General features: G+C 42.7%; 1 protein-coding gene and 1 long non-coding RNA gene across 2 annotated transcripts in view; one reads left to right on the top strand and one right to left on the bottom strand.

Moving 5' to 3' along the window:
- Positions 1-33: 33 nt before the first annotated feature.
- LOC148216137 (uncharacterized) lies at positions 34-16230 on the top strand. Its single transcript, XR_015796016.1, has 2 exons — positions 34-312; positions 14667-16230. It is a non-coding gene; the product is annotated as an uncharacterized LOC148216137 (long non-coding RNA).
- ASAP3 (ArfGAP with SH3 domain, ankyrin repeat and PH domain 3) overlaps positions 4962-16264 on the bottom strand; it is a 70478-nt gene continuing 59175 nt past the window's right edge. The window contains exons 18-26 of the mRNA XM_088140124.1: positions 14750-14835; positions 14125-14240; positions 13341-13408; positions 12832-12939; positions 11647-11875; positions 10976-11249; positions 9697-9868; positions 8470-8592; positions 4962-7376 (exon numbers count right to left, since the gene is read on the bottom strand). Of these exons, the coding sequence (XP_087996250.1) occupies positions 7302-7376; positions 8470-8592; positions 9697-9868; positions 10976-11249; positions 11647-11875; positions 12832-12939; positions 13341-13408; positions 14125-14240; positions 14750-14835 (1251 nt within the window). The 3' untranslated portion in view covers positions 4962-7301. The remainder of the gene's footprint in view (positions 7377-8469; positions 8593-9696; positions 9869-10975; positions 11250-11646; positions 11876-12831; positions 12940-13340; positions 13409-14124; positions 14241-14749; positions 14836-16264) is intronic.

Here is a 16264-nt window from a genome sequence, read left to right as displayed (position 1 = left end):
CTAAATATAGAAGTCAAGGATCAAGTGGTGGAAAATTCGCAGGCTGGACGAGAAGGGCGGTGATTGAGACCACGTGCAAGGGGATGTTCTGGGCTCCACAGGGTGGGGTTAAAGCAGGGAGACCTTTCTGAGCAGCTACGACGACCAGCCCCAGGAGTTGGAAGGTGGGGAAAAGTGCCTGCAAAGCTGCCTTAAGATGCCATTGACACCCTAAAGGGTAGGACTTCAGGGTGACCTTCAAGCTCCCATTCCATGGAATGGGCACCACGGCCCTCCCCCCATCAGAAGGCGCTTCCCTGGCCCCATTCTGACGTAAGTTGTAGCCCGCTGTAGATGCCCAGGATTTGGAATCTGTCAAGGGAGCAAGAACTCTGGCTTGTGAGGGGTTTTTGCTGTTTTTTTCAGGCGTAGGTGTTAGCTCAAAGTGGTGTTATACAACTTTGGAAGGGAAATTGGGACCCGATTGGTAGAAATGGGTTGTTGATACACATTGACTGTCAACATTTGAATGAGGTATGTGGGGTGAGAAAGAGGAAGGGCAGACAGTTTCAAGCAATATTGTCCAAAGTTTGGAGTCATTTTGTTTATAACCTAATTTGACAGACCCTTTTCTCTTCAATTATTAAAGCTTTCATTAACTGTGCTGCATCTGTGTATACTTCTGCTAATTAGTTCAGCACAAAAATATACTTTTTTAAAGGGAGGTCATCAAGGCGTCTTTGAACTCCTGGTGACTGTAGAGACAAGTACTATCTTGACCTACTTTGGGCAGTAGCCTGTAGCTCTTTTGATCCCATCCATCCATCTTACCTGTCTTCTTCCCCTTTCTTGCCAAGCATAATCATTTTTTAGTCTATTATCCATTCACGTGGCAGACCCAAAGTTCATGAATTTTGGTTCATCACTTCAAGAGCGACATATCAATCTATGGTACTTTCAGTAATCAAATCTATATTCATTTGAGGGTATCTCTTCATCCTCTTGGAGCTCAACTTTTATAGCTGTACATTACCACTGAAAAGGCTCTCATTGAAATTGTTCTGATCTTCTTGTCATTGAAGGACCCTTACTCTTCATGATCTTGGCTCAGCTTGCGTTTCCTTTCCTCCCGAGAATTAATCTCTGACTTCTCCAGCACAGTTACCTTATCTATTCTTTTCCTGTTTTCACCAAAATGTTAAAAACAAAACTTGGTTTTAATGTTTGAAGACATTAAAAACAAGGGGAAACAATTCCCACCTCACGCTACGAACTTTTGGGCTCATTATTCCAGTGATATCATCACTTCACAGAAAATGCCCGAGGTGCTCAGAGACTTTAAGGAAAAAATGGGGCTCCTTGCCTTATTTCATTGGAGGATCACTTAGCTCAGAATTTACCCACCTTGACAATGGCTTTATAGAGAAATACGTAAACGAATTCTCAACCAATATGGTTCCTGGTTGGGAATTATGAGAGGTACACTGAAACCCATTAAGATGCTGCCAGAGCGGAAAGTATATTCCCCAAGAACTCAGACCATCCCGCTAAAAGCAAGGAATTTCCTACACCATACAAATGCACACTGAAGTTTCCAAACCTTTTTACCCAAGTGAGATCAATTTGTCAAGAGTAGTGGTGTTTCTTCCTGTTCGCAAAGCCTTCCGTTTCTTATAGTTTTACAATGGAAGAAGAAATTCCTCTCTAGTTACTTTGAAACACAGGTGGAGTTCAGAAATCTTTTTTTTTTTTATAAGAAAACAGTAATTTTAGGATCCAACAGAAGTCACTTTCTAGCTGATTCTGTGAATGAAGGAATGAACTGTATTTTTCAGCAGAGTCTACCACCCCTTTATCAGAGAAGAGACTGGCCAGACCCACCACTACTGTATCATCTGCAACCATAGTGTTCAGTTTGTTCATCACTCCTCATGTAACAGTCATGGCTGCTTTATCTTCTCAACACCCTTCCCCAGTTATCTTTCACCCTTCAAGGACAACACACCATTAACATCAACAGAACCTTCCAAAGCATCAGGCCTATAAGTTTTTTGAGCAGGAAGGGGAACACAAACCTAATAAATAATGCTACACCTTTTTTCAAGGTTTAAGGGTAATGTGAAAAACTGCAACAAGATGAAAATGCTACCAAGTCATGTTAATGTAAGGAGTCGTGTTTTGTATGCTTAAAAAAACAATATAGTGCTGCGTTATTTTACCCAGTGTATTTCTAGGTGTGGATGGAACCCTTGAGAGCTGTTGCCAGAATGGTGTCCTCAGGGCTGGATTGCTAGGAATAACCCCCCACCCCACCCACCCACAATTCAGCAAATTGGACAACAATCCTCCAGAGGAAGCCAAGTTACCAAATACCATTGCAAGAGAGGCCCGTGTCTTTGCCTACATCTCAGAGGAAATAAAAACTGTAAAGGAAAATATACCATCACTGTACCTGAAGCCAAGCTAGATGCTCCAAGAGATTGCACCTTCCTATGGTTCCTGCCTCTGTGGCTCCTGCCTCTAACGTCCTAATTCAGAATGTTAGTTCTACATCCTGTGATGGAGACTGTCTGGTTGGTTCACCCCATACCCTTTATCAGGTTGCATACAAACCTTGCAGATGCCCAAGTTAAGCTAGGTGTTACCTACGGATGTGCTGTGCTTCAGATCCAAAGGCAAAAAGATGCTACGGAGTGTGGAGGAGGAGGAGTCAGGACCTCAATTCAAACATGCCCATTCCTGAGATCGCATGCTGATCCTGTGAGCCCATGCAAGATGCAGTTTCTTTAAAGAGATGCCTATCCTAAAATACCTCTACAACATCAAATCCCATGTGCTGCAGGGGCAGGGGCTGGTTTGTGACTTAGCACAAATCTAACCCCATTGGTTTATTGTTGAGTCTGTGTGTGAATCTGGAGAGGGACTTCATTTAGTAACCAGAGTAAGGAAGTGTGGGAACACAGGTTCTGAGGTCCTTCATCTGGAGAATGCCAGAAGATGACTTAGGGTCTTCTGAATGCAAAACAAACCATGTGCTCTGGAGTTATGGAGGACTTCTACCCAAACCTTCCTCAGCTGCCAACTTGGATATTTCCCCAGAGGTCTTGGTGTCCATCCTAGACATCTCTAGCACATGATGCCCAAATGCTATCAGCTCTTTCCTAAAAATATAAATCAGCCACATACACCTTTTCCAGGTAGAACTAAGGAGCTGTAAATAATTCCTGATTTCAAACAGTGTTTGTTGTTCTAAGACAGGGATATTTAAAAGCAATAAATCCAAATAGCAAAATAGATCAAATATCAATAATTAAAAGTGAGTTCTGCCCATTATGCAGTAAGCCCTCTCTAATCCTGTGATTTTTCATGAAAATTGGGAACGTGGCAGGAGGGGCGTGGATGGACACACACACCCCACCACTGCTACCATGAACAAACGCCAGAATCCCATACTCCACCAAGGAAGAATTTCAGACAAGTTCTCTTCATCTCTGAAAGACATTTTGAAAGCACATTTTCTTTCCAGTTCCTACCAGACTGCAGTACCTTTCAGAGGCTAGTTACTAACAAGAACATCTCTGCAAAGGTGATGTGTGATCTTAAAAGGATGAGCCTAAGAGCTGCTATAGTGGGGTATTACTAGGGGAAGTCGTCTTACCTTCGTAGATGTGGTTTGCCACCTGTAATTTTAGAAATAAAGTGCTTTTTTAAAAGGGAACTTCTCTGATTCAAGCTTGTCTCCTAGTGACTTCGTGGACTTGTCCGTATAATTTTCTTGGCAACAAGATTGAAGTGGTTTGCCATTCTCTTCTTCCAGGCCATTTTTTTTTTTCAATTGCACATCCAGCCTACCACCCTGGAGGTCTCCCATTCAAGTATTAACCTGGCCTGCCCTGCTTAGCTTCCAAGCCCAGAAAAGATCAACCACATGTCATTACCTGCTAAGATGAAACTGGTTTAGTTAACCACATATTTTAATGAGTCAACACAGGCAAACTATTGCCCCCAGGCACAAGGGATTAAAACAACCTAAGATCTCTAAATCCCTACTTAAATCCCTGACCACATTTAATCTGTGCTAGGCTGAAGATGATGGACCTAAACTCCTAAATGTTGGGAGACTATCATGTTATATATCTCTGTTCTAAACAGTTAACTATAGTCGTAATTTTGAGCAACCTTATCTAGGAGAAGCAATGAATATAGGAAGCTTCACTTCTGATACACAGAGTTGCACAGTTACAATATTGTCTCCAGGCATATTTATGTAGGGATAAGGGCTATCCATGATACAAGCACAAGGACACATTTCACTCAGCCTGAAGATGTAGACATCCTGTTGTGGGCTGCAGCTCCATTACTACCATCACAACATTGGAGGCTAAATTGCACATCATGCTTGAGTATATTTATTGCTTTTTCCCCTCAAAGTTGCTGAAGCTAGTCAGAAGTCATATGAAAGCGACGCTTATGCTATCTGAAAAATGAGCTGCTACCCCAGACTGTTCTGTGGAAGAGAAAGAATCTGATAGAATGGTTAAAACAGGGCTTTCGTTTTCAAGACAAATGTGTGCTTTCAAATGTGCCATGCTCTTGTCAAAAGTTCCATCCCTGAAATTCCATAAGCATATTAGCTGGAGACAAGAAATTAATTGAATTCTATAATAGGCAGGAACATTGATCCCAAAGATCGTGAGAACCAATGCTGCTCGTAGAAGTTACAGACTCTCAACATGGATGAATATCTAGTTCCATCACATGCAACACCAAGGCCATCTTTGACAGTGTATTCAAATCACAAATATAATCAGGGCTACACAATACATGCAGTACAGCCATCAGTCCTATAAGCAGAAGTCTTCTGCACCCAGAATTAATCCTTAATATATTTGAAAAAAATCCCAGAATCCCAGATATATGATTAGGAGGTGAGTTCACTTCCCACTCATGAGGTTTAGGAAGAAATGGAATACCAAAAAAGAGAAAGTTGCCTGTTTATTTAAAAATCTTGCCAAGAACTACCATTTCCTTCTTACATTCTCATTCCTCTTTGCTTAAGAGGACTAGTCACCAATGTTTTAAAGAAACTAAAACTTTAGGTAAACAAACTGAAAAACCCAAGCCAGGTTTTGTTACATATACATTTGTACACAGACACACCTCTGCCTTTCAGCATTAAAATATTGCTTCGTGATTCCTTCTACCTATTATTAGTATCCGCAAATGCATTTCTATAGGTTTTCATTTTTTGCTTGAAAATGGACCTGAACTGCTAGACTTTTCCATTTCAGTTATTCACAGGTCCTGGAGAAAATGGGGATTAAATGGCACTGTTCTTAAGGCATGGCTTTTATCAGTCTAATTTTCTGTCCACCCCATATGTTCCTGTTTACTGTTTATCCAGGGAGACTGAAGGAACTCCATTTGTTGCCACTGCTAAAAAAAATAAAATTTTAACATCATGTTTATTGAGATCATGTTATACCTTGGGTTCAGCTTCTTTGTGTTTTAAAATCAGCAAGCATTTGCTGGGTGTCATACTCAGCTTTCTCTCTCTCTCTCTTTTTTAATTTTGCAAATTTCAAATAAACCTACAGGCTGCCTCGTTTTGCACAAGACCTGACGTTGAAAGGTTCACACAGTAGTGAATGAAAAGGAACTATATGGAGGATGAAATTCTGATTCTTTAAAACTGGTCAAACCAGATTGGAAAAATCTGAGAGACAAAGAGATTTAACCTCTAAAGGGGCAGGCGCTAGAAATTCTTCATGACCAGATTGGCAGTTTGCATGATGTAAGTCTGCTTACATTCCAATAAGTTTGGTTAACATCTAAAGCTTTGGGACAGCTGCACATGTTCAAAACTAACATTTGAAGTGGCATACATACATGTGTTTGTGGTTACTAGCATCCTTATTTTAAAAAACACAAAGACTTTAAAAAAAAATTGAAGTCTTACTCTAGTGATGGCACTGGAGTTTGGGTTATCGTGCGTGCCAGATGGTTATCTTTTCACAGCTGGATTTTCTCTGTTGGATTTTTCACTTAACCAAAACTCTCACACCATCCCCTTGAACATAGGGAGAGTTCGGGAAAAGTTGAAGTTCTATGAAGCTGAGCCTATTGCATGAAAAAGACTCAATTCAAATGAAATGGGTTGCATTTCACTCCCAGTGAATTCAGAGGGAATCCAGTCAGGGCCCAGCTTGTCCCATGCATTTCACAGAAACCTACATTCAGTTTATTTAGTCCAGATCCAACCATTATTGTCCTAACAATGATGATGAACCCTGGGATAGCAGTGCTTTTTAAAATATCCATACATCCTTGAGAGTCCATTGAAATATTTCAAAATTTCTACATATTGAAAACTGAGGACTGCAAACAAGCTTGAAGTGGTGACCCAAAGATTTTTTGCAGATTTCTAAAATGGCCCCTTGTCCCTTTCAGACACTAGTCTTGCCTCCACCATTTTTAAAACAATTTTGCACAGCAGGAATTTTTACCCAACAAGGCTTTTTGGTTTTTTCTTTTAAATGAAGTTGTTAAAGGGGATGCTGTCCTAGAAGCAGGACAAATTCTGATAAAACAAGAATTGACTCTGTTGAGTAGAGATCAGTTTGACTTAAGAATAACAAGATCAGCCAGACTGAAACAAAATCCAGAATCTTCTACAGTATTGCAGAGAGGCAGATATTCTGCAGTAGATGAATTAATTCCCCAAGGACAAAACATGAAGGTGACTCATACAATTGGAGCAGGAATTACAGTGGCCCTGCCCCCCTCCCAAGGCTTCCCAAACAATCTTCAGCATTGATTCCCTGCATTTTTGTTTTCAAAACTGCTTTCTAAATACGTCTGCTCCCTCATGGCTGTTGACATTATGGAAACTGAGATTGGTATAAAATCAAATGTTGCACTGGGGAACTTGGATCCATTCCTCAACTCCTCAAAGTAGGCACAGAACAATCTGAATTAGACCAAATGGAGAAAAGAGATGGTTTTGTAGTGGAGCCTCTACATTACACAATGAATGTGATATACGATCCCCCTCAGTTAAAAGAATGAAAAGTAGTCCATCAAGCCGTATTGACATATATGTCTTTTATCCATTGCCCTTCCCCTTTCTGCCTATTAAAAAGAGCCTCAAAAGCCAGATTCCACAGTTTCTTCCCAGCAACTCTATCATGGAGCTGAATAAGGAGATGGCATCGCATGAAGAGCAGGCTCGATGGAGATCTAGCAAGCTTGCACACCCTGTCCCCCTACAGAGCAGATAATGCTGGCTCATCTTTTCAGAGAAGACTAGACACTTGGTCCCATCAGTCTTGCAGTGGGTGGACAAAGTTGGAGGGAAAGACGCCTGTCCTTGTGCCATCACCTTCAATGAATCCAACCTGGAAGGAAAACACCCCATGAGTGAGAAACTAAAAACAAAGAGGAGTATCATATCATGCTCCAAACCCTGTTTCTTCCCATGGGAAAAAGACAAGAACTGGAAGGGAAACAATCCTGCCTTCTTAGATCTGCAGCTATGTAGGAATTCTGTTCGATCCTTTTGGAACAAAGAGAACAAGAGGGAAAAAGCAGGTGGTATCAAAGACATCACCACTTCCAAACAGGATTGTGCATTTCAGTTCTCGGTTGCTCCAACCTCAGGGAGATTTCGTTCTGCCCTCTTGGTTCATTTATTATTCAGTTCACTTTTTCCAAGCTGGCACCTTCTAGTTACATTGGGAGTTTTAGTCCCAACACATCTGGAAGGCACCAGATTAGGACTGGTTGATCAAAGCCTGGTGAAAAATGCTGAAGAATGCAAAAGCTGGCAGGTTATTTTCTGATGTTTTCATTTGCCTAGTAAAATAACGGCTCTAGTGCAGACCCCTAAACGAGAATTTCACAATCAGGAAGCTTGGTCATCTATTGTCAGTCCCTCTAGGTCAGTGTTTCTCAACCTTGGCAACTTTAAGAGGTGGGGACTTCAACTCCCAGAATTCCCCAGCCGGCTGGGGAATTCTGGGAGTTGAAGTCCCCACCTCTTAAAGTTGCCAAGGTTGAGAAACACTGACCTAGGTAGACCAGACAAGGAAATCCACATATATTGTCTTTTCTCCATTGCCCTTCTCCTTTCTGCCTATTAAAAAGAAGCCAACAGCTTCTGCATATCTCCATCAAGGTCATTTTCCTTACTCTCTGCATGCTGAATTTTTAGCTCCCTTTTCCCCCAAAGTAGCTCTTGAAAGTTACTGATGTAAGAATAAAAGGGAATTCTCATATATTAAGTCAAGTGTTGCCTGTAAGCAGAAGATAAATTTTGGAGGGGAAGATGAACAAAAATCATCATCTAGACTAGAACTTGAGTGTCCTTTGCAAGAATATCTCCCAAGGGACTAAAGAGGTTTCTCAAAAGAACTACCTCCTTCCCTTCTGAAACTAAGAGGAAAATTATATTTCTATCTGAATCCAGTGAGGAAAAGCAGCAATACTCACCCAATTTTGCTCGTCCTCTTCCCGTGTTACTACAATTACTTCACCCTTGGAGAAAGTCAACTCCCGGGCCTTGTCTCCCTTGCAGTCAGCCAAAGCCTTGACTCGCTTTAACCGTCCCTTGGCCTGTGTTAGGCAGAACAGTCATTATCAGTTCTAAGATGAGACCCTTTTCTTCCCCAGGTGGCTTTCATGGCTGAAGAAGCAGAGAACTGACAGCCGTGCTGGGTGCAAACGCATTTGCACGAGAGTAGCTGCGGTGTTCTCTGCCCTAATGAACCTTCAAAAAAACCTCTCTAAGTTGCTTTGATCATAGGGCACAACTTGGGCAATGTGTGGACTTTAATTCCCAGAATTCCCCAGCCAACATAAGCATTGCTGAGAATTCTGGGAAATGAAGTCCATACATTTGGACCCAGGTTGGGGAAAGTTGCAAGAACAGGTAAAGCCTCCCTGAAGTCAAACTTAATTCCTAGAGACTTGATATGTTCATGTCATTTTGGCAGCAGTAGAGAAATGGTGGTCTTTACATTCCTTCTGGACCTCCCTGGTATTCTCTTGAAACTCCCCTCCAAGTTGCAACCCTCCCTAACTTCTGAACCTCAACAAAATTGGCTAGATGATACAATAGCTGGGTTTAACTTTTGTTGCCGTTCCCTGCATTCTTACTATAAGTCTAATTTTTTTTCAACCGGCTCTCATTGTTATCTTTTAAGCCCTCTGGAGAATCTTGGCTATAGGGATATACCCATCTCCGTTTTATGTGCATAGATATAAATGAACCACAATTTTAGCTGGAAGAGTCACTGCTTTAAAAATGGAAAGCTGACACATTCACATACGTGTCTGAATCGACAGGTCAGTCTTTCAGATTCTGGAGCCGTAACACAAATGGGAATTCAAAGCTGATTCCTATCGCTTGCCAACATAGTATTACTCTACACCCGCTACCGTCTATAAAACACATGGCAGATCCATCACTGTCTCTTGGCAGTCACGTGTTCTTGTTTTGAAACTTGGAGGAAAATGCCACCCTCTTTCCCCCTAGCTTTCTGAAATTGCTGCCATCAGCTCTAAGGCTGAAATGGATACCTATCTATAACTGACCCCAGACTGGTGCCCAGTGATACCATGTATACTAATGCTGGGTAGAAAGGAGACTCCCAACCCCAGACCAGGTTGCTCGAACTATGAAAAAGCACAACCTCTTGCTATCTCTCCAAAACTCACTGGAGCAAATCTTCTTGGTGTTGGCACAGGCAGAGGTGTGGGCCCGGGCATCACAGTTTTGCACAAAGGCGCTTCTTCTGGGCAACTGGGGCTCTGCGGGGAAAGGGGGGTGCCAGGAAATTTACCCATCGAGCTGCTACTAATCCGTCGATAGGATCTGGTGCTCTCTGAGCTGTAGGAGAAAAGAAGCTGGCTTAGAAATCTTGCCGGGTGGTGGGAAGTTTCTTCTCTTATGACTGTCGAAAGGGATTCCTGTTCAGCGTGGGAAATTGACTTTCTAAGCTAATGGTCCATCCCGCCTTCATGGTAAGAATGGTTTAGTAATGGAATGGGCTTCCTCAGGAGAAGGACTCAGTGGCCAGTTCTTGGGGATGCTGCACTGGTGGGTTCCTGCACTGAGCAGAAGGGTGGATGATCTCCAAGCATCTTTCCCACCCTTCCATTCTGTAACATTCACTTGGCCGCCACACAGAGACTGGGTTCATATGTTGAGTTAAGCCGTAGTGAACACTGAACAAGTCCCAGTGGTTTAAGTTCAGACAGAACTCTATGCCATAAGTCATTGCTTACAAACCATGGTTTCTGAACAACATGCAAAGTCAACATGAAAAGTACCACATTGTGGCTTAACATGGGATATGAATCCTGCCAAAGCATGGTAATCTCTGAGGAAGACATGCAACTGGTGGAACCAGGAACTAATGAGATCAGGGAAAATGTAAGACACCAAGCCAGGAGCATGCTAGAACATGAAACATTTCAATGTAACAAACTGGAAAATAGACAGCAAAGTGTAATAGACATTGTTGTTTAGGCTTGCCACTGCTACTAGATGGGCAACTACTGTCTACTCTAAACTCTACTGTCAACTAGATGGGCGGGAAGACTCCTTCCTCACCGAGATCCTGAAAGCAACTTCTCTGTGAAGAAGAAGAGCATTTGCTTTGAGGATAACGGTGTCCTCCATTTCTTCATTTGCAACCCATTCCCATCATAAATCATAATTATCGAAACCCCAAAACATTAACAGCTGGTTCCTAGTTTATCTCATGTTCCTTTTCTCTCCCCACTCTTCTTTTTATGCTGTACATTTTGAGTTTGGTCAAAAGTGTACTTTGTTTTTCCTTGTTGATCAATCAGCAAAACTTACAGTAGAAGATAGAAGCCCCTTTGATACAGATGTTAGAATAATTTCTATGCTTATACCGTAAGGATGGGGAAAGCTGAAAGCTGCTGCTAATAAGATGCTCAACTTACAACTGATAACTTCTGATCTCACCTGAACCTGACTGGGGGCGTTTGTCCTGGTTCAGGAGAGGTTCTGGGGGAAGGCTGCAGGGCTGTCATCTGAGTAGGCTCTGATCTTCGCCGTTGGGATGTACCCTCGACTTCGGAGCAGGTTTCCCAGTAGGCTGTGCCTTTGACTTCCATAGAATTACGAAAGTTGGGTGGTTGCCGGAATGGGCCACCATCCAACACACCAGGGATGCTGGAAATAGATGAGTTCCAAATATCGGGGCTATCTGGTGAATGGGGCAGTGATTCAGAGGCATCTGAAAAGCAAGGGGGAAGCAATCACCTGTGTGAGCAGCAGCTCTAAACAGCTGCATTACATTGGCAATGTACCCAGCCATTATTAGAATAATGCCCAAGATCTTGCCCACCAAGATCTCAAGTCCTATCATTTCACATCACTGGTAATTCGGGCTCCAGTTATTGAGCACTCTAGTTCAGCAATATCTTTAGGGTCATACCTTTGTCATCCCTAAACTAGAAGATATCAGACATTGTTCTTAATATGTGTTGTAAAAATGTTGGATACGCAATCCCAAAGGATGCTACCACCATCCTATCCGAATGAGTGGGACTGCAATGCACACCTTTGCCCATGAGAAGAATAGCAAGCTTTGGCATTTCCCCTGGTTGGCTTGCCAACATGTCTTGTTTTACCTAGTTTTGGTTTGCTACTCCCTTTGGGAGGCTTTTTGAGTGGCAATGGTGGGGGGTTCTCCTCACTGGTTGAGCTTCGCTGACCAGACTGTGAAGGGATCACAATGGTCTCGTAGGTCTTGTTGCTGATATCCATGCCAGAGCAGCCCCACCGACTTGAAGGAAAGAGAGTGGACTGGCCGGTGGTTGGAGATGGTGAGGACCCAAAAGATCGCTGCAGTGGGCTCACCTATCAGACAAAGCAGCAGATGTGATCAGGACCTGAAAACCTCCCAGCCACCTGCCCAGTATATCTTCTGCTTTTCCTTCATCCGTCCCCAGTACTCTTATACCATCCAACCCTTCCCTAAAGAACTATGACCGAATCCAAGAACTGTTTGGCATTTGATACACTCCAGACCTTTACGACTGAAAATAAGGAAACAAATAAGATGATAGGAACAGGGCAAACTTGAAAGGTGGGGGGACACCAGAGAAACAAAGCTAAGAAGAGCCTGGCAGGATCAGGCCAAAGGTCCATCTAACCCAACATCTTACTTTCTATTGTGGCCACCTGGCCCAGGGTGAACCCAGAGGCAAAATATAAAGCCAATATCCCTCTCCCTTTGTTGCTTCCCAGAAATTGCCATGTATCCTCTAAACTGGAGCTTGCAGAGGATGGGGAGGAAGTAGTGAGACAAAAGAAACACATAGAGTTAGATGAGGAGAAGATGGGGGCCTCCTAACTGAAGCAACATTCAATATATGTTCCCACAGCATGCTTAAGCAGGCCAGGTAAGATTTAGCAGATTCATTTGTACAATATACTGAGCTAGTTTAGGGTGAACCTTGGTTAGTTTTCTAGGTGGCTTAGCATGTGGTGCAAAATCAGCCTATTTGGTTGATTTTATGGTTCAGCAGAAGAGGAGTTAATTCAATCAACAGCTTAAGAACACAGAGGGAATGCAGCCAATGTGTGGAAGACCCCTACAAAACCCTTCTTTGTACAGCCTAAGGTTCATCAACCTGGCCCAGCCCTCTGGTGATCCATTTCTTAGCCAACTAGAGGAAGCTGAAGGAAACTACAGGCAGAGCTCTAATATCACTGCCCTGTTTCTTGATAGAAAGAACGACTGGCACAGGACTAGCCCGCCTGGAACACCGTAAGGTGTGACCCACCAACATAAGGAGTTGTTATCCCAGCACCTTTTCATCCAGCTCATCGTCACTGTCATAAGAGAACTCCTGAGACGTTTCCCAGTCATAGTCCACGTGCATCTGCATAGCCAACCTCCCTGCCTGGGCCTGCTCCAGCTATCACAAAAGAATAAAAAGAACATCCTTAGTCAGTTCACCTTCTAAGAGCTCTTCTATTTCTTCAAAGGCTATGAGGGCATTCTCCAGGCTCACATCAAGCCTAAGCCAAAGGGAATCCTCTGCCTTAGGCAGCAGTCTGAGAAAAGCCCACCTCCCTTTGGACCTCCCATTCAGAGCTGATTGGCCCAATATCTTGTTCTAACAAGTCAATGACCTTCAGGATAGTTGCTCTCTCCAACATCTCAGTCTAAGTAGTCCTCAAGTGAGACCCTCCTGCTGCAGAAAAGTTGCCAATGCAGCATGACCACTGGTCAGGAAGGATGGGCATTGTGAAGTAACAATATCTGGAAGGCACAATTCTCCCACCTCAGCTCTGAAGCCCCCTTACCTCCACCTACCAAGTCTTTGCACTCAGCATGCTTGAATCTTCTTGCCATATCCAGAGGTGTTTCACCTGCTGCATTTACTGGAGGAGGAGAACCAAAAGGACAAACCAATCTGAATCTGGAGATTTTCAAACAATGTGCTCCAGAAACATCTAGGACAGCTGCACCATAATTTTTGCATGGTGTGTAGAGACTTGCAATCCATAGGGATAATCACATAAAGCTTATTATACATTTTAATAGAGGTATGACTGGTATCACACCCATCAAATCCCAGTCACCCAATCTTCCTGTTTTTGTTCACCATATTATTCATTTGGTCAAAGAATGCATTTCTTTTTAAAGAATCCCAAAACTTTTCCATGGAAAAAGAAGTGTGAGCTTTTCTGAATCCACACCACTACATCTCGCAAGACATAGCAAAGAATAAAATTGAAGCAAAGGAAAACATTCTCAGCCAACCTGTAAAAGTCCATTGACGGGAACTGACCAAACTTTTGGTATTTTATTTTTATTTCAGTACTGGCAACGGGTTCCAGGCTTCGATCATGCTGAGAACAGTAGGCAGGTTTGGGGCTATAAAACCAGCTTGGCACACACAGCTTTATCCACCAAGAAAGCAAGAATGGCCAAGAGCCTCAGGAAGAAAATGTGCCAGTGTTGCTTCCAACCATCTGCCATGCAAGCTGGTTGCTTCACTTTGCCTTATGGTAGGGTTGGCCACAAAATCCATTGCAATGAGATTCTGAAGTTACTAATCCTTCTCCCTCAGTTTCCAGCCAGGTGGGCCTCCTACCTGCATTTGTAGAAGCTTTCCCTTTCAGCAACAACTTGATGCAATTGGGTTGATTATACTGGACTCCATAGTGTAAGGCTGTGTTCCCATCTGCAGTGGGTCGGTCCAGATTTCCCCTACATGCAGGTAGATAGCAAAGTGTTTGTTTTTTTTAAAAGTTTGATAGATTGTGGAAAAATTAGGTTCTTAAAAAGGACACAAGACACATTCTTTCAATTTGCACAGTTGCACGGGGAATGGATCTGTACTTCAAAACTGGCTGCAAACAGAAACACAGCTTTGTTTCAATAGCCACCCCCTTTCTCCCCAGTTCTGGCAGTGCAATCTTCCAATCATTTGTACAAATATATCTCTCTAAAACATTGCAAATAAATTTGCAGATGGGGTAAAGCAAACAGAGGGTTGGGGGGGAAAAGGCAGAATTAAAATGGACAGCATCTATTGCAAACTGGACCAGGAGTCTAAATAAGTAGAGATGCTCTTTGCTCTGAAAGCATGTGGACAAGGCCAGGGCGTTTAATTCTTTCTCTCTGCTCACACAGATCTAATCATACTAGGAACAGGAGAAGACTTCCCAGAAGATGTCCTGGAATCCAGCTACAGAGTCCTCCAAACCAAGACTTACCCGTTCTGAATAATGAAATCCACCAATGGAAGGGAAGTTTTGTTGGCGTAGCGCACAGCCCAGTGCAAGGCCTGTTCGCCTTGTTCCTATCAGAAAAAAAAGGAGCAACATTTTGCAAAACCTTCTATGATAAAGGTCAACTCAGAAAAAAAGAAAAAGAAAATGAACCCCAAAGACATCTGAATTACATTACACCAAGGTAACATTACAGGATGTTTCACACTTATCAGCGGTGGGCTGCTGCACACTTCTGTCCTAAGAGATCCAACCCATAATTGTCCATTCTTTTGTCAAGAATACCTATGCCACAGTGACCATTAGCCAGATAAAACCACAAAAGATATTTTCCACACTCGTTGTAAAGTACCAAGAAATGCATGTGGGTGTTAACAAGAGACAGAATTAATCAAAATCCTATGATGGTCATTTCCAGCTAGGGTATAGTCAACTATGCTCAATACTTGGGGCACCAACATCCTTTGCAGTTTTCTTCACATCTTACATGGGAAATCTAGTTCCTTCCTTCACACATAAGTCCAAGATTTAACCCCCTACTGAAAGTATTTCGGGTTGCCTTGATGGAGAAACACAAGTAAGGACAAGACAGAAAGAGCAATCAGGACCACTCTCCTCCTTGGTTTAATTCAGGCAATGTGTTTAACTCTAAAGCCAGGATAACTGACTACAAGTGCTGTGTTCATATTATGCATCGTGCCCAGATGAAGAAACCACAGTATGGCTTGATATAACAACCTGGTTCACCCAACATGCTGAGTTCTCACCAGACAATGGACCACAAAATGCTCAACCCCATTGTAGCCTAGCCTAACATCCTGTGTGAACCCGCCTCCAAATCAGATAAAAAAGTGATATGCAAAAGTGCCCAAAACATCAGGCAAAAATGCCAAGCTGCAAACAGGAGGGAAAAAATAGAAAGCATAATGCATTTTCTTTTCCAGATGCAGCAATCCACTACCAAGGCTGTAAGTGGTATAAACTGCTCAAGTCTTGTCTTTCCTCCTTTTTTTAAAGAATCTAATTTCAAAGTCTCCATCATTAGAGAGGGAGGGAGAGAAGAAGTGATAGCTTTAAGTTTGTAACCCAACAGCCATATCTAAAACTCTGCCCATGGCCGTGGCCATAGTAGCATGAGAGGTAGGACTGGGTACAGCAGCTATGGGAACAGAGGCTGTGCAGGAGACAAACTCCACTGAGTTGGCAGCTGGCCAACTTAGTGGTTTAAAGCAGGTATCAGCATCAAGGTACCCATGGACTCCAAAGTGGCATCTCTTACTCGTTTCCCCATAAAATCAAGTTTTTAACAATAGCCAGTATGAAAGAACCAAACTCTCAGAAGATCTTGGTCACTACAGTGCCCAGGCACAATAAAATTTGCCTGGTTTCAAGATGAAAACTTTCATGTAAGAAAAAAAAATACATAAATAAAAATCAGGAATAAGTGAAGGTCATGTTTTTACTGACTTCTGTTGCTTGGGCCTCGCTTTGTCCTACTTA

Source organism: Python bivittatus, unplaced genomic scaffold (genome assembly GCF_059951505.1).
Source record: "Python bivittatus isolate LINGU-HERP-01145 unplaced genomic scaffold, Pbiv_v1 ctg000310_np1212, whole genome shotgun sequence".
NCBI classification, from domain to species: domain Eukaryota; kingdom Metazoa; phylum Chordata; class Lepidosauria; order Squamata; family Pythonidae; genus Python; species Python bivittatus.
This window is presented reverse-complemented; position numbering and strand designations above follow the sequence as displayed.